This window comes from Ptychodera flava, assembly GCF_041260155.1.
Source record: "Ptychodera flava strain L36383 chromosome 3 unlocalized genomic scaffold, AS_Pfla_20210202 Scaffold_25__1_contigs__length_14229661_pilon, whole genome shotgun sequence".
Taxonomy (NCBI): Eukaryota; Metazoa; Hemichordata; class Enteropneusta; family Ptychoderidae; genus Ptychodera; species Ptychodera flava.
In genome coordinates this window covers 8428680-8453978 of record NW_027248279.1, presented here as the reverse complement: position 1 = coordinate 8453978, position 25299 = coordinate 8428680, and the positions used below count along the sequence as shown (strand labels likewise).

The 25299-nt window shown below is 37.9% G+C and overlaps 1 protein-coding gene across 43 annotated transcripts in view; it reads left to right on the top strand.

Moving 5' to 3' along the window:
- LOC139125550 (rho guanine nucleotide exchange factor 11-like) overlaps window positions 1-25299 on the top strand; it is a 244373-nt gene that overhangs the window by 157002 nt on the left and 62072 nt on the right. For 32 of the 43 annotated variants that reach the window (XM_070691626.1, XM_070691622.1, XM_070691638.1 and 29 more), the window contains 8 exons: window positions 6757-6924; window positions 8346-8453; window positions 10335-10433; window positions 10976-11018; window positions 19409-19643; window positions 21236-21395; window positions 22826-22940; window positions 23302-23472. In XM_070691626.1, the coding sequence (XP_070547727.1) occupies window positions 6757-6924; window positions 8346-8453; window positions 10335-10433; window positions 10976-11018; window positions 19409-19643; window positions 21236-21395; window positions 22826-22940; window positions 23302-23472 (1099 nt within the window). The remainder of the gene's footprint in view (window positions 1-6756; window positions 6925-8345; window positions 8454-10334; window positions 10434-10975; window positions 11019-19408; window positions 19644-21235; window positions 21396-22825; window positions 22941-23301; window positions 23473-25299) is intronic. The other 11 variants (XM_070691640.1, XM_070691639.1, XM_070691633.1 and 8 more) reach the window with 1 other exon arrangement.

Sequence of the window (25299 nt, the reverse complement as noted above, 5' to 3'; positions counted from 1 at the left end):
ATACCACGAGATTTTGACCAGTTCACGACATATACACACGAGCGATAGCAAGTGCATATATGAAGTGAAATGGTCAAAATCGAGTGGTATACCCTCGCTGGGTGTGATTTATTGCTATTTTATCACAACAGTATATTGAAATTCTGGCGTGGAACATCAGAAACGGATTTTTGCTCAAGCTGAGAGCTCACGCGTATGCCAGCTGTGGTATATAGCGCCAATATACCACGGTTCTTTTCGCGTCCCGACCAATCAGATCACTGTATTTGCACTATCAATATACTGGTATGATATAATGGTACATATACCCTGTCTGTGTATTTATGACATCACTTGTGTAATTTCATTTCCCATATCGATGCAATAAAATTTATGTATCATACAATAATCAAAGGCCATTCCAGCTGAATCCATATTGTTTTTTGTTTTTGATTGAATTATGTTACAGTATCTTTCAAGGATTTTTGTTAAAATACTTCCAATTTAGCCTTCACTCATTCATTTGATGATTTTGATATTTGGCATGTCTGTTCCTTGTGCTGAAGTGGGGTCTCAAATTGTTCATTTTTTGGTGGTTTTTATTTCTTTAACTATTTTTAGCTAATATTTTTATGCATTGTTTGTTAAATCTTTATATATTTCGGCAAAACCAATAATTGATGTGAATGACAGGATGTGCATGTATCCGATGCTCAGTCGGGTAAAAACATCAGTATAGTTAGGCAAATAGACACCTGCCAAATGTGGACAAAGTAAATTGACAGTGTCCATACCAAAACCAAACCAACACATAACAAACTATAGGGCTGACCTTTGACTCTTTTTCGGTGTCCGTGGGGACTTATAGGTTTGGTCATGTCCATGCGTGCGTGCGTCCGTCCGTCCGTCCGTTCACGCAGATATCTCAGAGATGCCTGGAGCGATCTCATTCAAACTTGGTACAAGGATTACTTCATATGTCATACATATGCAGGTCTATTTATTTTGTGATACGATCCAATATGGCAGCCAGGCGGCCATTTTATTATGATTTTTTCATGTACAGAGCCATAACTCAGACATGTTTCAACTGATTTCATTCAAAGATGGTACAAGGACATTGACCAATGTCATAGATATGCACGTCAACTAGTTTTGTGATACAATCCAATATGGCTGCCATGCAGCCATTTTGTTACGATTTTTTCATGTACACAGCCATAACTCAGGCATATCTCAACCGATTTTATTCAAAGTAGGTACAAGGACATTGACCTATGTCATACATATGCACGTCAATTTGTTTTGTGATACAATCCAATATGGCCACCAGGCGGCCATTTTTTGCTCACGTGTTTACACACGTGGGCATATGTCGCAGCGATGTCTTTCTGTCTGTCTGTGTGTCCATGTGTCTGTCTGTCTGTGTGTGTGTGTGTGTCTGTCTGTCTGTCTGTCTGTCTGACTTGGTCCAATATCTCAAAAACGGCTAGTCAGATCAAAATCAAATCTGGTACATATATTCAGTTAGCAAATGGCAAGAACTGATTAGTTTTTGGTGGACGTGGCTTGCATACTTTTTACTCATTTGCATAATTAATGATTTTAGAAAAAAACGGATATACATTAAAAAGGACTACACACAATTTGATGAGATTTGCTACAAATGTTGATCACACCAAGATATATCAGCAGTGGGAACCATTAAGGGGTGACATGAAAGATAGTTGCTAATTTGCATATTTAATGAACTTTCCTAATCAGGGATATATATCTAAATTTACTTGATTTTAGTTTTAGAAACTTGCTATACACATCTAAGATACTGTGATATAACATTATTGAAAGTCAAAAGACATTTTTACTTCAGCCAATTCCTAATTTGCATATTAAATGAATTTTCATAATTAGGGATATTCATCCAAATTGACTTGATCAAAATTAATGTAACTTGCTATGTACATTTAAGACACTGTAATACAATATTATTGAAAGTCATTAAGCATTTTCTCTTCAGCCAATTCCTAATTTGCATGTTTGATGAACTTTCCTAATTAGAGATATATATCTGAATTGACTTTACCAAAGTTGACAAAACTTGCTACATATATTACAGATACCATGATACAACATTATTGACAATTATTAAGCATTTTTACTTAAGTCAATTCTTAATTTACATATTTAATGAACTTTGCTTATTAGGGATATATACTGGGATTTACTTGATTGAAGTTGGCAAAACATGACAACATTGATGATTATACCTGGTTAAAACAATATCGAAAGTCATTTCACATTTTCATGTCAGCGAATTTACAATTTGCATATCTAATGACCTTTTTACAGCTCAGCATATATGGCTTGAAGGACTTTGCCAACGGTAATTACACTTGCTAGATAAAATGGTGATACAATGACAGCAGTCAAAGAACTTTAATATTTTTATTTCAGCTAATTACATATTTGTATACTTCATGACTTTTCAGAATTAATCGGCGGTGATTATTGCTCATTATGTTGATCATAATACTTTCAATGAAGTTGCAAACATGTGGCAAAGGTTCAAATTTACACATAACTGTATGAAACACGTGAGCATTTTCAGTTCATATCTGGTATTACGATTTTTTCATGTACAGAGCCATAACTCAGACATGTTTCAACCGATTTATTCAAAGCTGGTACAAGGACATTGACCAATGTCATAGATATGCACGTCAATTTGTTTTGTGATACGATCCAATATGGCTGCCGTGCGGCCATTTCGTTATGATTTTTTCATGTACAGAGCCGTAACTCAGGCATATCTCAACTGATTTTATTCAAAGTTGGTACAAGGACATTAACCTATGTCATACATATGCACCTCAATTTGTTTCATGATATGATCCAATATGGCTGCATGGGAGCCATTTTGTTACAATTTTTTTATGTCCTTAGCCAAAACTCAGGCACGTCTCAACCGATTTTATTCAAACTTAGCACAAGGACATTGACCTATGTCATATATATGCACATTGATTTGTTTTGTGATACGATCCAATATAGCTGCTGTGACTTATGTTATACATGTGTACGTCGATTTGTTTCACGATATGGTACAATATGGCCACATGGTGGCAATTTTGTTATGATTTTTTTCATGTCAAGAGCCATAACTCTGGCAAGTCTCAACTGATTTTATTCAAAGTTGGTACATGGACATTGACTTATGTCATACATATACGTGTTGATTTTTTAAACAGTAAGAATATTGCTGCTTGGCGGCGATTTTGTTACGATTTTCTCATGTACAGAGCCATAACTCAGACATATTTCCACCAGTATCATTCAAAGTCGGTACAAGGACATTGACCTATTTCATATATATGCTCGTCAATTTGTTTCACGTCATGTAGCAGTATCATGTCAATTATTAAAGTTTCGTAATTAGGCTGATATGTCAAGAAATACTGCATCAAATTTCATGAAACTTTGTACAGATGTTAAGCTCACATTGCTTTAACAGTGAAAAAGACATTTATCAGTGTCATTTTAATTAATTTGTAATTGCATATGTAACAAACTTTCCTAATTAGAGTGATATATCCACAAATACAGAGTCAAATTTAATGAAACTTGATACAGATGTTGAGCTCATAGTGTTGTAAATACTGCATCAAACTTTATGAAATATGGTACCGGTGATAATCTGGTAGTGTTAGGATAGTATGCAAAAATGTTTTGCAACATCCTGTCGATTAATTCCTAGTTGACTCATTTAATGACCTATAGGATGGTGGCCTACATTGGTTTTATGTTTTCATCACCATGGAACTCATTCTTGGCCATTGAGCACCATCTGTATCAAAGTATTTTTATCACAGACCTAATTAATGAAGAGGACTCTATCCTTCTGAGAACCTGTAATCAAAGTACCCATTAACAAGTGGGGAGTTTGTCATCAACGATAACTTGTTTCACTTGCAGTGGAGTGTTTCATATTATGATGTTTCTTGTAGATTGTGACAATTGAAATCCAAGGACATTGGTGCTCCTTGGTCCCAAGTTTCATCCAATCATATTAAGTTACTTTTCAAGTATTTTAGTAGAAATTTACATTTTTAACTTTTCCATAAAACCAACCATTTGATCTCTGCGTCAAATTTAAACTCGGCGAGCGCGAATGAAGAGATAGTTTTTGGACTTGGAGTGTATGATTCAGATGATAATGGGGAGTCTTGGGCTCTACGGTACATGACTATTGTTCAGGAAATTCAGAGCCACGGCCGTATAGGTTTTGAGCCAGCGAGGTGCGAGGTATCTCCCCAACCTGCGGAACAATCGGCCAAGCGACGAAATACCTTCAGACCCAGGTTCACCCGAGCCTTCATGAGTGGGAAACACAGATAGGTAGTAATAAGAATCATTTAGGCCTTCGATTTTATGATAAATTTGCCCAAACGAAACATTCTGAAAGCGGCTGTGGGAAACTCAAATTCATAACTCTGTCTGTCATCAGATGCCGATACGAGTCTGACTAACAAGCCTGGGTAACGAGAAGAGAGCACCCGGTATACGCGCCACGTTGAACTCAGCATCGCACTAAAATGTCTTGTGTATGCCCATTGTTTTAAAAACGCTTAAAAAATCATTTTTGACATTTATGTAATAAACAACGAGATGAAACCACGATTATTTATTTCCCTTGTTGTTGTCCACTGTGTCATGGACGTAAAATAAACCTATACTGCTGTATGCACAGTGCATACACGCTATTTGTGTCGGAAGTTTACCGGTACAATTAGTCATCATCAACTTCCCTGCAGCTGTAGTGGCCCCGGGGCCGTTTTGTCCGTGATGTACCTAAATATAATCATCGTTGCCGGAGTTTTGATCTGCTTCTCCAAAGTTATCCGACGGTACTGGCACAGCAAACGACCTTCCCGCGTTCCGGAAATAACTACTGATATTCGCGCTGTGTTAGTTCCTTGAACCTTCATTCCTTGTTGAAAGACCAACAAAACGATCTGTGAAAGTTTTTTTCTCTTGCATATTTGTTTGTATCGCAGGATTACTAAATTTTGTAATGGAGTCAGGTTGATTCGTGTATCTCCACCGATCTTCACAGTATAGTGGAGCCTTGCGGGACCAGGTACGCGGGCTCTCCGACTCATTGATATCTACCAGATACTGTGTCGTACCGTCGTACGCATTTCGTGACATCGACACAGCCTTGATTTAATCGTGTCTCGCAGTCATACTGTGTTAGTCAATCTGTTTTCAAAGTTGGGTCATTTATTTTAACAAGCATACCAAAAGCAGTCTTCAGATAGAAAGAAACCACAAAGCATTGAGATAGAAGTTTCATGCCCGGTTTATTTAAGTTAAAAAGTAGTGTTTTCAATTGGCTTCGAACTCACAAAATACGGTTTCCAGTCACCTTGTGGAGATGCAACGTAGGAAATATGTCACGATGTCAACAGTAACAACACATAAATTTGTAAACAAAGTACGTAGGTCACGGCTCTCTCGCTACAGGCTGGATAAGGCACGATATCAACAGTTTGCATGAGCTTATCGATTGCAAGTCACTTGAAAATCAACAGAATACACTTCAGTTTAACTAAAATCTTACAAATATCTTCATCATGCACATTGAAAGAAAACTTCAACCGAGGGGACCGGAGCATTCAGCATCACGCAATGCAATGGCCATGCTGCCATCCAACACCCAGTTCAATCGCAATCAACTTGGCTGGCAAATCGCTCGATTTTTCCATAGAATATTATCAAAAAAGTGGTAAAAGCTACCGTTTCTATCACTCAGAGAGCAATAGCTATACATGATATAATCGTCTTCTGTGTCTGAGTTGCGGAAAAGCTATCATAAAGTCTCTCGACTCTCGTTCTTTGCACAGCATGGCAGCGGGGCAGCCGACCTGATTAAATATTCACGTAAACTACTGACCCCTTCTCGGAAAGTTCGCATAAATTACTGGAACTCTCTACTGTTAGGGTGGATGATGTCATTATTTTAGTCCTTATATGGTACTAAACTGGGTTCAAAGGGTAAACAAAAAGTTTTATGGCTTGCCGAGTTCGGCAATGCATACCTAAGGCTAAGCTGGACAGAACACATAATACGCAACCATTGTCGGGTATATCGTAAACTTACGTGGCGCTGAGAGCGAGAGTATAGTCACATTGATTTAATCACCTGATAGTATCGCATCGTCCACCGTGAATTTGACCGGGGTCTTTTAGTTTGAGGCCAGTTCGCCACACTTTCATAAGCGTGGCGAACCAAGAAGACATTTTATTCGCCACCCAGCACTTTTTGTCGCATTTTAGAATTGGCGAGCACTAGTGCTACCCTGTCTGCACACTGCACTGATGGCCTCACATGACGTCATTTCACGTGACCATTTCGCAGCCAATATGAATTCAGATTTTTTCTGAGGACCAGTATTTCTAGTGTTTTATGTATGAAATATAATATTTTAGAAATGGATACCAAAAATAATTTTTAATTATTTGAGTATTATGGCTTTTTTACTAAACAATAGTATTAAGTTCAAATTAAACAAAATCAGGTAATATATGGACTTTAAGCACACTGTCTCATAATATTGTACAAAGACACTTTGCAGTGACATGTAAATTAATTGATAATTGTGATTTGTTTAGATTTGTGATTTGTCTAGAAATGCTGCACCAAATTTGATGAAACTTGGTACAGATGTTGATCTCATAGAGATGGCTTTTTAAGATGTGTGTGTTATCTAAATCAAGGTATCACCATCGGAGGAAGCCAGGTCACATGATTACCCTGACTCAGCTGGTCCAGTCTTACAGACTGCTACTGTAAACACTGTAGAAGCAGTGAGCCATTCAGAAGAGATATGTGCAACACCAATCATCTCAATGGAAGATGAGGACTTCGCTGATGAAGCTGAAATGGTAATAATAAAATATTCTTATTATTAGTTCCAGAGACCAGCTCTGGAACTGTTAGTTTTTGCTCACTTTCCTTCTTTCTTTCTTTCTTTCTTTCTTTCTTTCTTTCTCTATTTCCGGTATTACTACCATAGAACATGCTATACACAAATTTTACCTTAATTACCCAGAATGCATTGCGACACGCTTATGACGTCATCACTCAGCTCGGACGGGTTTTACGGGCATTTCTTGTTTGTTTATTTATTTATTTTTTATTTTGCATTGCTCAACTATCATATTGCATTCAGCTATTAATAATTCTAGCTTTCTTTCGCTTTGTTTTTTGTTGCTTTTTGATTTTATTTTTCTCTAAATACTCGCCGTACGTGGCGCTATACTGTTTCACCCAAATGCTCAATGGCGGATATGATCCGCTATCCGCTTTGCTCGCATAGAGAGAGAAAAGTAGGCTTTCCTTAAGTTTACAAGCGCGGCTGGGCACATCGTGTACCTAGGTGAGGTGGATGTGCTCGAAAACAAAGATCAATGCAAAATTTGGATTCAAAATTGGCTGTTTTGGCGGAGAAACTGCCCGCCGTATTTCTGAGGAGCCACCAGCGGTTTTTCCTATATCAGTCTGCGGGGCTGTGGTGGGAGGCTGTTTAACGCCGGTAACACACAGCCAGGCCCTGGCCCTAAAAGCAACTCAACTTTCCAAGATCAAACGGTCAGTATCTTGTGAAAACAGCGACATAGCAATGAAAATTGTTTTAGTCTGTGCTTTTAATCAAATGAAAATGCATGTGGCCTCAGTTTTCAATTTCAACGGCCTAGGGCCGATGTTTCCTCTCGTCTGATCATCGTCGTAAAGCACGTGCCTCTTTACGGCAACAACTCAGCGCTACCCGTCAAGCGATTGATTTTTGCGTAGGTCAGCGGAGTAAAAATTATTGCTCTGGCTCGCGACAATGTCGTCTGATATACATTTCCGTGCGTTGTCGCCCTGTATGTATCTGTTGCGTTTTTACCGTACATGTAGGCATTTGTAATCTGTGTACTGTAATTCCCCGGACTGCCTTGCTTTTAGTTGTATTATGGTGTTTACTGCTATTAGCCCTAACTATAGGTACGTGCTTGAATATTAAAATCCAAAGCACTCTTTCGTTCTGCACCTATCTTTGTCACACATTCTCTTGTTGCTTCCGCTGCTCTGGTCTCTGGAACTTCGCTTTTGCTTGCAAATGCTTTCTAGTTGATTTTTTACTTACCATTATACATCATATCTAGTAAGGTTTTATCTTTGTAGCTGACAAACAGTTATTCAATTGTAATACTTAGATCCCTAAAGAAAAAAAGCAGTGTCATGAATTATTCAGCCTCTAATCTGCTTTACACTAATAAACTTTTTAGCATTTACATAGACTGCATGTTCTACTCTATAGTCACAAGATCATGGTCCATTCAATTCATTAGAAGACCTTGAGAAGAAACCAGCTCATATGGCAGTGTTTTTACACTATTTGATCTCAAATCATGATCCGTCTGCTGTGGTGAGTATTTGATTTGATTGAATATTTTATTTCGATAACTTACGCCTGTGGTGAGTATTCCTCCCTTCAGATCATTCTCTTTGCTATATCTTCATTGGTAGATAACTTTCATTTACCACTTTAACTCCTCCCAAGTTTTCCTCATCTTCATTCATTCACCCTTGTTCCTCCCCAGTCTTCAATCACTTTCACTCCTTCTGCCCAAGTCTTCATTCACCCTTGTTCCTCCCAAGAACCTTCATTCCTTAAGTCTTCAATCACACTCGTTCCTCTCCCTCAGTCTTCAATCAGTCCCTCATTCCTGCCCAGTCTTCACTCAGTCCCTCATTCCTGCCCAGTCTTCAATCAGTCCCTCATTCCTCCCCAGTCTTCACTCAGTCCCTCATTCCTGCCCAGTCTTCACTCAGTCCCTCATTCCTCCCCAGTCTTCACTCAGTCCCTCATTCCTACCCAGTCTTCACTCAGTCCCTCATTCCTGCCCAGTCTTCACTCAGTCCCTCATTCCTACCCCAGTCTTCACTCAGTCCCTCATTCCTACCCCAGTCTTCACTCAGTCCCTCATTCCTCCCCAGTCTTCACTCAGTCCCTCATTCCTACCCAGTCTTCACTCAGTCCCTCATTCCTGCCCAGTCTTCAATCAGTCCCTCATTCCTCCCCAGTCTTCACTCAGTCCCTCATTCCTGCCCAGTCTTCACTCAGTCCCTCATTCCTCCCAGTCTTCACTCAGTCCCTCATTCCTCCCCAGTCTTCACTCAGTCCCTCATTCCTCCCCAGTCTTCACTCAGTCCCTCATTCCTCCCCAGTCTTCACTCAGTCCCTCATTCCTACCCAGTCTTCACTCAGTCCCTCATTCCTCCCCAGTCTTCACTCAGTCCCTCATTCCTACCCCAGTCTTCACTCAGTCCCTCATTCCTGCCCAGTCTTCACTCAGTCCCTCATTCCTACCCAGTCTTCACTCAGTCCCTCATTCCTCCCCCAGTCTTCACTCAGTCCCTCATTCCTCCCCAGTCTTCACTCAGTCCCTCATTCCTGCCCAGTCTTCACTCAGTCCCTCATTCCTACCCAGTCTTCACTCAGTCCCTCATTCCTCCCCAGTCTTCACTCAGTCCCTCATTCCTACCCAGTCTTCACTCAGTCCCTCATTCCTCCCCAGTCTTCAATCAGTCCCTCATTCCTCCCCAGTCTTCACTCAGTCCCTCATTCCTGCCCAGTCTTCACTCAGTCCCTCATTCCTCCCCAGTCTTCACTCAGTCCCTCATTCCTACCCAGTCTTCACTCAGTCCCTCATTCCTGCCCAGTCTTCAATCAGTCCCTCATTCCTCCCCAGTCTTCACTCAGTCCCTCATTCCTGCCCAGTCTTCAATCAGTCCCTCATTCCTACCCAGTCTTCACTCAGTCCCTCATTCCTCCCCAGTCTTCACTCAGTCCCTCATTCCTACCCAGTCTTCACTCAGTCCCTCATTCCTCCCCAGTCTTCACTCAGTCCCTCATTCCTCCCCGTCTTCACTCAGTCCCTCATTCCTACCCCAGTTTTCAACCACAATCTGTGATAGTGTAGGTTTCATTTTACTATTTTCTGTGTTGTATAGGGTTAGGACATATTTCTGACATTAAATCTAGGTTAAAAATTGTGAAATCCATTTAGTATTGAAAAAGAGAGTCATATTTCAGGAGTTTTCCTGGCATTGAATTCTAAACTTGCCCTTGGAGTCATACGATGAAAAGTTGCATGAACAATTACTATTCACATCTTTATTGATGTTTCTAAGTTCATCTGGGGTATCTCACAACTTAAGAGAATCTTCTACTCAATCATTTGAATCCATTTTTCCATCACAGCTTAATAAAATCTAGTATTATCCCGATTCTGATTTGTTGCAGTTTTTCTACTTGGTCACTGATAGCTACAGTACTGGCAATTTGAAAGAGATGAAGAAATGGGCATATGAAATATTTTCAACTTTCCTTGCCCCTTCAGCAGTAAGTAGGAGATGTTCAATATATCAGCCAACAGTCTTAGAGTGGTTTGGTTTTTGTAGGTTTAATGTCAAAAACAAGAATGATTGAACTTAAGCAGAGAGGGATAATTTAATTTAACTTATAAAGAAAAGACTTGCATGGTTTTTTTGTAGATAAGTTTGGGGAAATGTTTGATGAATAAAAAATGAATTAATGAATATACTTAATTTTTGTCAGTCAAGATGCTATCACAAAATGAGACATGTAAACCAAAATCTTTTTGAAATGTCTCGTAGATGTTTTGAAAGACATTTGCCGGCATTGATTTTGCAATGGCAGTCTATGTATTCATGTAGCGCTTGGAAAGTGAAGTGTGTTTTCATTAGTGATTGTCTCCTATTTTTCAATCCCTTTGTGTTCATTAAAGAACCTTGCCATAAAGATTGAAAAAATGCAAATAATTCCTGCAGGTCAAAGCATACAAAACATCTAGTTGAGCCATCGTCTTGACTAACTCACACTGCATGGAATGTACAACTCAAACATGTTTTGTCTTTCAACAGCCATTGCGAATAGAAGTTGATGAAAGCATTATCCAAACTATAGGTAAGTACATATTGTAACTTTCCCCAGTAGTTTTTAAGCTATCCATCTATTTTAGTCCCTATGGACAAAGTCTCAGAGACCACAGACAAGGAGGAAAATAGACTAGAAACGAGTATTTTCAACACCAGTTGCCTAATCCCCTCCCAGCATTTTAGCCCTGAGAGCAACACAAAGTAAGCATGGTTGCAACAGGCAGTACAATATTACTGACTTGTCAGAATCACAAGGAAAGGCCCGGTGCGTTGAGTACGATTTAACAGATCGGTTTTGTTTCCTCTTTGCCTGGAGGTTAATTTTAGGAACATCGGGTGTTTGCTTACAAGTCAAAACTCTTTTCTTCACGTCTGAAAATGAAAGTGATTGTACTTGTCTGTCAGCATGACATCAGTTCCCAGTTTGTCTACAGCTTGATATTCTTTTGAAAAGGACAGATCAAAGTCAGTGTCAAAGCTTTGTCTGAAAGTTTGTCAATTTCAAGTTCATCTTCAAGCTCGTCATGAAACAAGGAGGCACATGTCCTTGTTTGTTTGTGTATGTATTGAAATATGACTCCATATACAGGATTGTGGGAAATCTCGTTCTACTTTTCGCATAATGCCATGTAATTATCAATTATGCATGAAGTCTCTCAGAAGTCTGACACCTGTGAAGCTCATTTGAATATGAAAAGGCGATAGTTTATCAAGACAACCATGACATCAAATGCCGTGCTGTGTTTCTAGTCTGTTTTTTCTCCTTCTTTGTAAAGGGACTAATGGGTTTGGCTCTGTCAAGTCCAGCGCCATTATGCAAATGTGTAATTAGGTTTAATTCAAACTTGCAAAGTATACTGCATGCACATGATGTACATAATTATGCCTATTTATTTGTATCTTGATGGCAGCCATTTTGATGCAATTTTTTCATATCCAGAGCCATCACACATACATGTATGAATAGTTCTCATTTCTCTTACCCTGCCAAGTTGATGTGCTGCCTTCAGGTGAAGTTGGTTATCATTGTCAATGTGGTGAACTTCAACAAAGACTTGACAATTTGAAGGTTTGAAAGCAAAGTGGTAGATTTTGTAAACATGGTATTTACTGACTGTTACGTGCAGAGAAAACGAACAAAAGGGTGAACTCAGCAGTTAACGTTTAAACAAAATTTATTACGAAAATAAACTAATTGCTAAGTCAGGGATAGAGTACAAGCTTTAAAAGTGTACAGACTACTTATCTCAGCTGGGACGGCAAAGCTCCAGTCTCAGAGTTGTAACAGTCAGTTGAATGAATGAACAGTCCTTGCAGGCTTGCAGCTGCACAAAGTCCACAGTATAAATCCAGCGTTGACAGTGAAGGTCTTGAAAAGTCTTGAGAATGACTACTGCTGGAGTTTATAGTAACACACAAGAGACACGATCCCAAAAGTCTGACTGGAAGCTGTGCACGTCCCTTTTATAAAGGCATATAAGAACAATCTAGAACTTTTATTGACATGCTAATTACTGTTCTAAAATTATCTCCCTTACACAACTAATCAACTTTCCAGAACATTCCAAACATGACTAATTGAATTCAAGGTTGTGAGGTCATCAAGGGCAGTGACCTTGAGAATGTTCTAGACTAATTGAACTCAGGTCATGATGAGTGTGGGGGAAATGACCTACATAACACACCCCCTCTTCAAAAAAAAGAAAATTTTTCAAAGAAAAATCTTTCTTTTACAAATGTAATCTTGAAAAAGATTTAAGTACTCAAAATTTTTTTTTACTCTAAAGTAAAATTTCTTGAAAGTGAACAACAATAAACTCTAAATACGAGAGAGACAGTCTGCAATTAAATTGTCTCTGCCTTTGATATGTCTAATGTCAAGATTAAACTCCTGTAACATTAAACTCCATCTTAGCAATCTCTGATTTTTGCCTTTAAATTTCTGCAGAAAAACAAGAGGGTTGTGATCAATATAAACCACTATTGGCTGATTTGAAGAAGTAACATAAACTTCAAAATGCTGTAAAGCTAATATCAAAGATAAACACTCTTTTTCAATTGTAGAGTAGTTTCTCTGGGATTTGTTAAATTTGCGTGAAAAATGCAAACAGGATGATCTACACCATGACTATCCTCTTGCAATAAAACAGCACCAGCAGCCGTATCACTAGCATCTACAGCTAATTTGAATGGCAAAGTGAAATCTGGTGCAGACAACACTGGGGCACTTTGCAGTATGGCTTTAAGTGTATCAAATGCCTGTTGGCATTGCTCTGACCAAACAAACTTTACTTTCTTTTTAAGTAAGTTAGTCAAAGGCTCAGTAATTGTGGAGAAATTTGGACAGAATTTTCTGTAGTAACCAGCCATACCGAGAAAGCGCATCAGTTGTCGTTTGCAGTTTGGTATGGGAAAACTTGAAATGGCACTGATTTTGGCATCAACAGGTTTTACCTCACCCTGTCCTACAGTATGTCCGAGGTAAGTTACCCTTGCCCATACCAAACTCAGATTTGGCAAGGTTGACAGTCAACATTGCTTTACTCAGTCTCTCAAAGAACTTCCGCATGAGCTTGATGTGTTCCTCCCAGGTGTCACTATACAGAATGACGTCGTCAACGTAAGCTGCACACCCGTCTAGCCCGGATATGACGTCGTTGATCATCCGTTGGAACGTTGCCGGAGAGTTCTTCATTCCAAATGGCATTACCTTGTACTTGAACAATCCGTCTGGTGTAACAAAAGCGGATATTTCACGAGCACGATCCGTCAGAGGGACTTGCCAAAATCCCTTCAGTAGGTCAAATTTAGTCACATACTTGGCTTTTCCCACTCGGTCGATGCAGTCATCAATCCTCGGGATTGGGAAAGTGTCTGTCTTTGTTAAAGTGTTGACCTTCCTAAAGTCCGTGCACATACGATAACTGTGATCTGATTTGGGAACAAGTATGCACGGCGAACTCCAGTTACTTTTACTGGGTTCAATAAAGTCATTGTCCAGCAGGTATTTGACTTCTTCCTGGAGATATTTTGCTTTTGTTGGATTCAGTCTGTATGGATGTTGTCTTACAGGCTTACTGTCCCCAACATCAACGTCGTGATAGATGACGTTTGTCCTCGTTGGAACATCTTGAAACAGGTGTTTATATTCGTGGAGCAGTTCTTTCACCTGTTGTTGTTGTTCTGGCTGGAGGTGTGCCAACTTTGTAGACTCCAGCTTCTCCAGGATTTCTGAGTTCTGAAGCTTGACCGAGCCCAGCTTTGAGTTTAGAGTATTTTCACTCAAGTCAGTTTCAGTATCACTATCTTCATAATGGCCAGAACTGACGTACTGACAGGCTGAGTTATAGTAGGATTATCCCTATCCAAATATGGCTTAAGCATATTTATGTGACATAGCTGTTTTTGTTTTCGCCTGTCAGGTGTTATTATGATGTAATTTAAATCACTCAATTTCTTATCAATTAGGTATGGCCCAAAGTAACGAGCATGGAGTGGTTTGCCAGGAATCGGAAGTAGACCAAGAACTTTTGACCTGGTTCAAACTTCCGTTTTGAGGTGCTTTTATCATATTGGTTTTCATTGACTGCTGAGATGACTCAAGATTATCTCTGGCTAATTCACATGCTTTAGAGAGTTTTGTACGAAATCTGACACATATTGCAAAATATTCAGACAATCATCATCGTCTGATAGGAATTTCTCTTTAACGACTTAAGTGGGCCACGGACTGTATGTCCAAATACAAGCTCAAATGGGCTAAAACCAAGAGACTCCTGAATTGACTCTCTAACAGCAAAGAGCAGAAAATGAATTCCTTCATCCCACTGCTTCTCTGTGTCAAAACAGTAGGTCCTAATCATGTTTTTCAAAGTTTGATGAAATCGCTCAAGAGCACCCTGACTTTCTGGATGATAGGCGGATGACCTATACTGTTTAATGCCTAGCTGATCCATTACTGTTGAAAAATTCCAGACATAAAGTTGGAGCCTTGATCGGACTGGACACATTTAGGGAGGCCAAATAAAGTGAAAAATTTGACTAAAGCTCTCACTATAGTCTTTGTCTTTATGTTTCTCAGTGGTATGGCTTCTGGGAACCGGGTTGATGTACACATAATTGTCAGCATGTACTCATTTCCTGATCTTGTTTTTGGTAGGGGCCCAACACAGTCTATTAGAATCCTACTAAATGGTTCTTGAAATGCAGGAATTGGCTGTAAAGGGGCCTTTGGAATGGTCTGATTTGGCTTTCCTACCATCTGACATGTGTGACAAGTTTTACAGAAATGTGTTACATCCTGCCTGAGATTAGGCCAATAAAAGTGACTGAGAATTTTATGATAAGTTTTCCTTACTCCCAAATGACCAGCCCAGGGCGTTTCATGGGCCAGGCGCAATATTTCAGCACGATAGGGCTTTGGAACCACAATTTGATGTTTTATAGCCCAATCGTCATCAACCAAGACATCTGGAGGTCTCCATTTACGCATGAGAATACCAGATTTTGTATAATAGGAAACAGAGCTATCTGAAGTTTTACCTTCATCATCTACCCTGTCAAACAAACACAAAATATCTGGGTCTTTGTGTTGTTCTGCAATGAGATTTGATCTAGAAAATGTCTGACTTTGGTCAGCAGAAGTTTTACTGGAAGTTTCAAATCCACGAGGGATAACGGAATGATCCGTGTCAAACACCTGACTGAGAAAGGTGTCATTTAAGTCAACATCTGTGACATTATTTTTGAGAGTATTTTGATTCTCGGAAGTTTTCTTTGACATGGCTCGAGTAATGGCACATGATGGGAAAAGGCCGGGAATGTCTTCCTCTATTGGCTCTGGATTTTGATCTAAACTAGGATTATCAGTCACAAGTGGATTAGTAATGACCTTGTCCCCAGCAAGGTCGTTTCCGAGAAGAAGGTGAATCCCTTCAAAAGGCAAAAAAGGCCTAATACCTAAAGTCACAGGTCCAGAAACAAAGTCCGAAGACAAATAGACATTATGGAGAGGAACAGGAATGTAGTCATTACAATCTACCCCCTTAATAAGAACTTTAGAACCTGAAAATGACTTTTCAGAAAACGGCAGGGTATCTGCCAACAAAAGAGACTGGGAAGCCCCGGTATCTCTTAAAATTTTGACAGGGGTAGCGGAAGAGAAATCACTAGAAAGTGATATAAAACCATCATGAATAAATGGTTCGAAAATACCCATAATGCTATCTTGAGAAGAATTGACCTTGACCTCATTAATTGGGGATAAGAGGGGTTTAACCTCAGAAAATGTGTTGCACACATTATTAGACTCTAATTGAGTTGATGAAGAAATAAAGCCGGTGGGCTTAGATCCACTTTGACCACTTTGACCTTCACGTTTTCTTTTCAATTTGAAACACTCTGACATTAAATGGCCGTCTTTCTTACAATAATTACAAGAAAGTGTACCGAACTGTTTTCAGAAGGAGATTGAGACTTGGGATCTGATGATGTGGGAGTGTTACTGAATTTTGTGAACTGTTGTCATTTGATTTCCTACTCTCCTTTGAAAAATTCTTGGATGAAAAGGCTGGAGTTAAATTTACCTGCATTGTTTCTGTAGAAAAAGGACTGGGATGGTTTGCTGAGAAATGAAGATTTGTGGGTCAATGAATAATCATCGGCCAAACGTGCAGCAACCTCCAATGTATCTGCCTTTTGTTCATGGATAAACGTCTTGATGTCACTCCGGATGCACCTTTTAAATTCCTCAATCAAAACAAGTTGTCGTAATTTGTCATAATTCTGACTGACCTTTTCAGAAGAGCACCAACGGTCAAACAGTTGTTCTTTTGTTCGAGCAAATTCAACGTAAGTTTGATCTTTCACCTTCTCACAATCCCTAAATTTCTGACGGTAAGCTTCAGGCACCAACTCATACCCTTGAGAATTAATTCCTTCACAGAATCATAATCTGAAGCCTGCTCTACTGACAACTGAATGTAAATTTCTCTGGCTTTACCCACCAAAGCACTCTGCAAAAGCATAGACCAGGACTCCTTAGGCCAATTCAGACTCTGAGCAATTTTCTCAAAATGAAGGAAATATTTATCAACATCCTTTTCTTGGAAAGGGGGAACTAACCTGAAATGCTTAGTGATGTCAAAATTGTCTGAAGGGAAGAATTTTCCTGACTTTCCAAGCTCTAAACGTTTCATTTCTAACTGCAGTCGATGTTCTGCTAATTCTCTTTCCTTTTCTTTTTCCTCTCTTTCTTTCTCCCTTTGTCTTTCTTCCATTTGCAATTCTTTTTCTTTCATTTCCAATTCCCTCTCTTTCTGTCTTTCTTCCATTTCTAATCTTTCCTGCCTTTCTTTTCTTTCTGTCTTTCTTCCATTTGCAATTCTTTTTTTTTCTAATTCCAATTTCTTAAGCTCCAAATCTGCCTGTATTTCTAATTCTAATTTTTTGAGTTCGAAGGAAGACTCAGGCTCATAATCTTTTAAGGCAGACTCCTCAAAATGGCCAGAATTAACTAAATGTTTTGCAATCTTGAACTGAATTTCTCGCTTGCGCATAGATCTTTTGACATCTACTTTAAGGAAATTGGCCAGTGTTATGAGGTTGTCTTTTCTGAGGGAATTAAATGTGTCCTGATCAAGGTCATCCATAAATTCGTCTGGCTTGAATTCCGCCATGATTGAATTTCGCTGAGTTCACAGTATACAGTAGTTTGAAAAGGCTGTCAAAATGTTTTCAAACGGCTCAAAATATTCGTCTCCCGGACGAGCCCCCAATTTGTTACGTGCAGAGAAAACGAACAAAAGGGTGAACTCAGCAGTTAACGTTTAAACAAAATTTATTACGAAAATAAAACTAATTGCTAAGTCAGGGATAGAGTACAAGCTTTAAAAGTGTACAGACTACTTATCTCAGCTGGGACGGCAAAGCTCCAGTCTCAGAGTTGTAACAGTCAGTTGAATGAATGAACAGTCCTTGCAGGCTTGCAGCTGCACAAAGTCCACAGTATAAATCCAGCGTTGACAGTGAAGGTCTTGAAAAGTCTTGAGAATGACTACTGCTGGAGTTTAGTAACACACAAGAGACACGATCCCAAAAGTCTGACTGGAAGCTGTGCACGTCCCTTTTATAAAGGCATATAAGAACAATCTAGAACTTTTATTGACATGCTAATTACTGTTCTAAAATTATCTCCCTTACACAACTAATCAACTTTCCAGAACATTCCAAACATGACTAATTGAATTCAAGGTTGTGAGGTCATCAAGGGCAGTGACCTTGAGAATGTTCTAGACTAATTGAACTCAGGTCATGATGAGTGTGGGGGAAATGACCTACATAACACTGACATAACCAACTGTAATACACCATGCCAAGTGAACGTGGAAATACGTATATAGGCTTTGTCTCAATACCTCCCATACAAACCTGGCAGAGCATGGATATTATGGGCCTGGCAGGTAATGGCTGTTATGGGCCTGGTAGAACATGGATGTTATGGGCCTGGCAGGAAATGGATGTTATGGGCCTGGTAGAACTTGGATGTTATGGGCCTGGTAGAACATGGATGTTATGGGCCTGGTAGAACATAGAGGGCCTGGCAGGTAATGGCTGTTATGGGCCTGGTAGAACATGGATGTTATGGACCTGGTAGAACATAGATGTTATGGGCCTGGCAGGTAATGGATGTTATGGGCCTGGTAGAACATGGATGTTATGGGCCTGGCAGGTTACGGATGAAAAGATGATACAAGGACATTACACAGTGACATACACATGTTTGCGAGTTTGTGTCGCAAAACAGTCCAAAATTGTTGCCATGCAGTCATTTTGTTTGATTTTTTATGTCCATAGCCATGCTCATGTCAGAGCATTTGGACGGATGGTAATAATGTCAGAGAAAAGTATCAATTTACAGACAAGTGCAAGATATATTGAAAAATGGGAGCATTTGAAGTTCATATCTAGTGCTTATATTTCAGTCATACTTGAGTCATAACTCTGATGTGCTAGGACAAATTTCATTTAAACTTAACAGAAAGACAAGATGCTAAGACGTATAGCTTATTAGCTATGACCATAATCAATACTTACCAGCAGTATCCCTCTAAAGCCAATAAGATGCACACAACATAAATAAATTACCTGTGATGCCAGTAAATTATTTAATGGACATGTAAAGATATAGGGCTGATGCATGTAAATTTCCATTATTCTTCATATTGATGCAAATTTTCCAGAAACATAAGTTCATTTGAGGGCACATGGCAGTCACACACTTGATGCATTATTTTGACTTCAATTCATTTATTCGACAAAATTACAGGTTTGGTCTGTGTCTTGTTAAATGTTACCGTTACTGAGAAAGTTTTATCTCAAAAGGTTGAATAACGATAAAATGTAACTTTTTTCATGTAGATGATACAATTTCAAGTAAGAATGACAACATAGAACTCATGAGGAATGTGTTTATGCAACCTCGTAAAATAGCTGCAGAGGAAAGTCGAGAACTTTTGGCTGATTACAGGAGTAAAAGGTCAATGGGACTTGGTAATTTCTATGGAGAAATGCTTCTTGAAGATTATTTAGATAAAAGTAAAGAAGCACAAATCGTAGAGTCAACATTGATGCCTCATTTAGACAGAATGACAGGGTAAGTAATTCTATCATTCATAAATAATGACAATCTAGCCCTGGTTTCAGACTCCTTAAGTCACTGTAAGGAATGACGATCTACCAACCTTGCAAGCCGCTACATTTTGCCAGAAAGTGTCATTTGTGAATGTACCTTGATGTGATTTGACAACACTTGAGAAAAGAAGTTTTATAAAGTTGATTTTTCTAGTAAAAGGCATTTCCACTTTTGACATTCATATTTCATATAATAATAATATACAGCAAGATTGGCACAGATTTGGAAGAAAAGGTTATTGATGTAATATTGGCTTAATCTGTAAATCGAAGCTCATCTGCTTTATTTTATGTAGTTCACTTGCTTTTATGGGTAATTTGTAATACTGCAACTTTTAGCTATAGTGCACCTAACACTTTTGATAAATTTGAATAGGATATGGCAATAGGATGTCGTCAAGGACATTTACAGGGAGAGTAAGAAGTCTAAGGCCACTCATATGGCGAAATGACTAGCAAAACAGCCAGTCATTTGATTAAGTTATAAAAAGTTTGGTGATTTACTTCATTGATAGCATGGGTACTGTAAAACTAGACTTCGGAGTCTCCTGTTGTGATGTAAAATACAAGATACCACTTCCATACATTAAACCCTGTACTCAATAATTAGTTTATTGAAGCAATCCTTCTTTTATGGGATCACTGCTGTTAGTGTCATACAAACATGTATTCCATGCAGACAGTGTGTTTTGGGGAAATGAAATCAGCTGCACGGTTTATAACCTAAAGAGATGCCGTGATAAGGCGAAAACTATATAGAAGAAAAATAATTTTGGTCTACAGACAATAGTCTGTAAGTTACAAGAACACTAGTTTTTTCCCTTGGTTATTTTGTAGATATGACAAATAAGTTGTCTTCAGTCTTGACAGTTGTATATTGACTGGTGTTATGCATGGTAATATTATCTCAATCTTGAACACAAGGTGCCAATCGTGAACTCTCATTTACAACCCTTGGTAGCAACAGGGGAGCCCAATTTCCAGTTTTACAGTACCCATGCTATCAGCGAAGTTAATCACCAAACTGTTTACAATTTCATCAAATGACTGGCTGTTTTGCTAGTCATTTCGCCATATAAGTGGCCTTAGACTTCTTACTCTCCCTGTAAAATGCCATGTGCTGTCACCACTTCCTATCTGACTTACAGATTGATATATGGCGGGTGCCACATGTGGGGCAGGATGCGCTTACTATTTTCGAAACTCCTGACATCACTTCTTGGTCTTTTGGCCAGAGGTCCATATATCTTTCTTTCATGAATTTGACTTTGTTTGTACCGTCTATTTACTGTCTGTTCTGTGCTGTTTTGTGTCTATGTTTACAACTATTGTCTTACAAATTTTGACCTAGTGTTATTCGATTATGGATTGGTATGATTGCGATTATTTCACATAGTCTTCACAGTATCAAAAACAATACTGGTGCTAATGAGTATAAAACAGAGAATGTCACTGATGATGGCTTGTTTATTGGGAACACTTTTCATATGTGAGCACTGTACATTTACCAGACTGAGCGGTTTTATTTCTTGCTTCATTCTTCTTTGATGGCAGTGTTGAAGCAGAGATTGACAACAAGAACCTGGCATTAGCATCATCACTTACCACATTTATGAAGCAGAGTGGTGTTAAAGTTCAAGGCAACAGTCCATTGGAAAGGCTTCCCAGTTTCACTGCCAAAGATAAGCAAAAGTTTAAACTCAAGAATAAAAAGGTACAGAAAAGCACCAACACTGATGTGTATATTTTAAAGGCATGTGTTGGGTATAAAATAGTGTATACAGTAACTGACATTTGACAACAATGTTAATTTACAACTTCAAAAGTTTATGTAACCAAAAGAATCTAAGTAAGATATAGATAGTTTACAGAAGAAAGACTGCTAGTAAGTAAGATATAGTTTACAGAAGAAAGACTGCTAGTAAGTAAGATATAGTTTACAGAAGAAAGACTGCTAGTAAGTAAGATATAGTTTACAGAAGAAAGACTGCTAGTAAGTAAGATATAGTTTACTGAAGAAAGATTGCTAGTAAGCAAGATATAGTTTACAGAAGAAAGACTGCTAGTAAGTAAGATATAGTTTACAGAAGAAAGACTGCTAGTAAGTAAGATATAGTTTACAGAAGAAAGACTGCTAGTAAGTAAGATATAGTTTACCGAAGAAAGACTGCTAGTAAGTAAGATATAGTTTACCGAAGAAAGACTGCTAGTAAGTAAGATATAGTTTACAGAAGAAAGACTGCTAGTAAGTAAGATATAGTTTACAGAAGAAAGACTGCTAGTAAGTAAGATATAGTTTACAGAAGAAAGACTGCTAGTAAGTAAGATATAGTTTACAGAAGAAAGACTGCTAGTAAGTAAGATATAGTTTACAGAAGAAAGACTGCTAGTAAGTAAGATATAGTTTACAGAAGAAAGACTGCTAGTAAGTAAGATATAGTTTACAGAAGAAAGACTGCTAGTAAGTAAGATATAGTTTACAGAAGAAAGACTGCTAGTAAGTAAGATATAGTTTACCGAAGAAAGACTGCTAGTAAGTAAGATATAGTTTACCGAAGAAAGACTGCTAGTAAGTAAGATATAGTTTACCGAAGAAAGACTGCTTGTAAGTAAGATATAGTTTACCGAAGAAAGACTGCTAGTAAGTAAGATATAGTTTACAGAAGAAAGACTGCTAGTAAGTAAGATATAGTTTACCAAAGAAAGACTGCTAGTAAGTAAGATACAGTTTACCGAAGAAAGACTGCTAGTAAGTAAGATACAGTTTACCGAAGAAAGACTGCTAGTAAGTAAGATACAGTTTACCGAAGAAAGACTGCTAGTAAGTAAGATATAGTTTACAGAAGAAAGACTGCTCAAACATTACTACTTTGATTCTTTCATGTATACAAAAAGGTTCTTTTCAGATGAGCTACATTTAGACCTTGATTGTCAAGTGCATAATCCTGTCATTGCAAAAATTAAATGGTCCTAAAATTAACTATATGTATCTTATTTGCAAACATTGTCTAGCTCAGAAGATTCAATGAAAGATTAAGTTTTGGTGAACAATGAAAGTATAATTTTTCAAAATGGACAAATAGTTACATATCTTTTTTATGGTTGTGGAAATGTTTAAAGTAATGATTTCATTTCCTTTTCCAGGCGATCCAGGTCAAAGGTCACCATTTTATCTTGTTTCACTATCAGACTCTGCCCTACTGCAATTATTGTGGTGAATTGGTATGGGGCATTGGTAACCAAGGATACCAGTGTCAAAGTAAGTGTTATTGTTTTCGTAGCTTGAGGTGATGTCATATATCAATTTCCTGTACTCATGAACAATTTTCAAAGACTGTTGTTTAGAGTTAATTGAAATATGGTGAATATAGCGAATGGGAGTAGTTACCGTCAACAAGAACTGAAAAGAGTTTTGTTTGCAAGACTTGAATAATCAACATTAATTTGCATATTTACTGAAGACAGCTGCTGTAATTAAATTTCTTTTTTCTTATCTTAGGGTTGATTTTTTTAAAAATATATGTTTATAAGGCCTCGCCAAATATAATTGTCAATTGTAATTGTTAGAATTATTGAAGCGTTTTGATTCCTGTTTTACATTTTATGTTATTCCCTGTCAGGTTGTGAATACAATGTCCACAAGACACTCTGTGTGGAGAAAGTACAGGAACATTGTAAAGGCAAGAAGAAGAAAGATAAAGGGAGTCGTATCCGACAAATTATTCCCCGCAGGATAAGTGAAAATAATCCCAAAGCTAGTATGTATAGCCCACCACCTTACGGTAACACAGGTAGTTATCATCTCATCTCAATTCATTTCAAATTATGAACTATTCTCTGTTTGATGTTTTTCCAGACCGTTGTCATTTCATCAGTGTTGTCCCCATCTCAGCAATTTATCTGTTCAGTAACTCATCAGATGTGTCACATCAGTTATAATTAAGGGGGTGAATCTCATGATATCTTAGGTCTTTTTAGGAGTTAAGAATTCAAAGGGACACGATTATATTTCCTTGCCCCTGAAGGTTTTTAATATAGCAAATAAGCACATTTCATTTACATCATTGTTGAAATATGTCTTTCTGAAATATGGACTTAATAGACACCTGACTTGCTATTTATTGCTAAGATTGAAATCTTGGCCGGTTTATTCATGTATTTTATTATGTTTACTAAGCTCCATACACTAGTCCCTCTTTGTTACCTTACAGGCAGAACTTGATTTCAAACTCATCTTTTTTTATTGTAGATTTATTTTTCAATATCTCCTATTCAAGTTGTTTTGATTATCTAACATTTCGGGTATAAGGTTACTCAGTCTTTGTGAGGTAAAAATTGTTCTGTGAAGTATCACTTATCATCTCTCATGGTTAGGTGGCTTTGTAACTTTCTTCCATGTGTTTTCATTCATATTTCCATCGTTCCTGTATGTTTTCACACCACTACCATTATTTATGTCTTCTCTTTTTATTCAAACACTTGATCACCATATTGTCACAAAGACATGATATTCATCTTCATCTGTTATACATTCTTCAAACTCAATCCTTTTGTCTGGATCCAGCTATTAGAATCATCTTCAAATCATATCCATGCAAACAATGGGAAAATCAAAATGGCTGCAATGTTTATCACAGTTTCTCCATACATTTTTTAACGATTGAGACTATGTTTCAGAGGAGTACAGTAAGATAGATTGTCTATCAAGGTTTCATGTTTGACTAACCATTTGACTTCATCCTCAAAATGAAAGTGTGTTTGTTCGTCCACTGACACCGGCAAACATTACAAAGTAGAATAATCCAATAAATTCAAATCAAAATGGTACACTTTAGTGTAATAATGACAGAATAGCTACTCCACACTGAAAAAATGACACAATAGCTACACTTAAGTGAAATAATGACAGAATAGCTACACTTCACTGAAATAATGACAATAGCTACACTTAACTGAAATAATGACAGAATAGCTACACTTCACTGAAATAATGACAATAGCTACACTTCACTGAAATAATGAAAATAGCTGCACTTCACTGAAATAATGACAATAGCTACATTTCACTGAAATAATGACAATAGCTACACTTCACTGAAATAATGACAATAGCTACACTCCACTAAAATAATGACAAAGCTACACTTCACTGAAATAATGACAGAATAGCTACACTTCACTGAAATAATGACAGAATAGCTACACTTCACTGAAATAATGACAGAATAGCTACACTTCACTGAAATAATGACAATAGCTACACTTCACTGAAATAATGACAATAGCTACACTCCACTAAAATAATGACAAAGCTACACTTCACTGAAATAATGACAGAATAGCTACACTTCACTGAAATAATGACAGAATAGCTACACTTCACTGAAATAATGACAATAGCTACACTTAACTGAAATAATGACAGAATAGCTACACTTCACTGAAATAATGACAGAATAGCTACACTTCACTGAAATAATGACAGAATAGCTACACTTCACTGAAGACAGCTTTGTTATTTGGTATACAGGTCCCTAGTGATAACCCAACTTAGATTTGTTCAAATTGTGATGAAATATGCAATCTGTATTTTTAAGGAATTTTTTTGTCATTTTTGG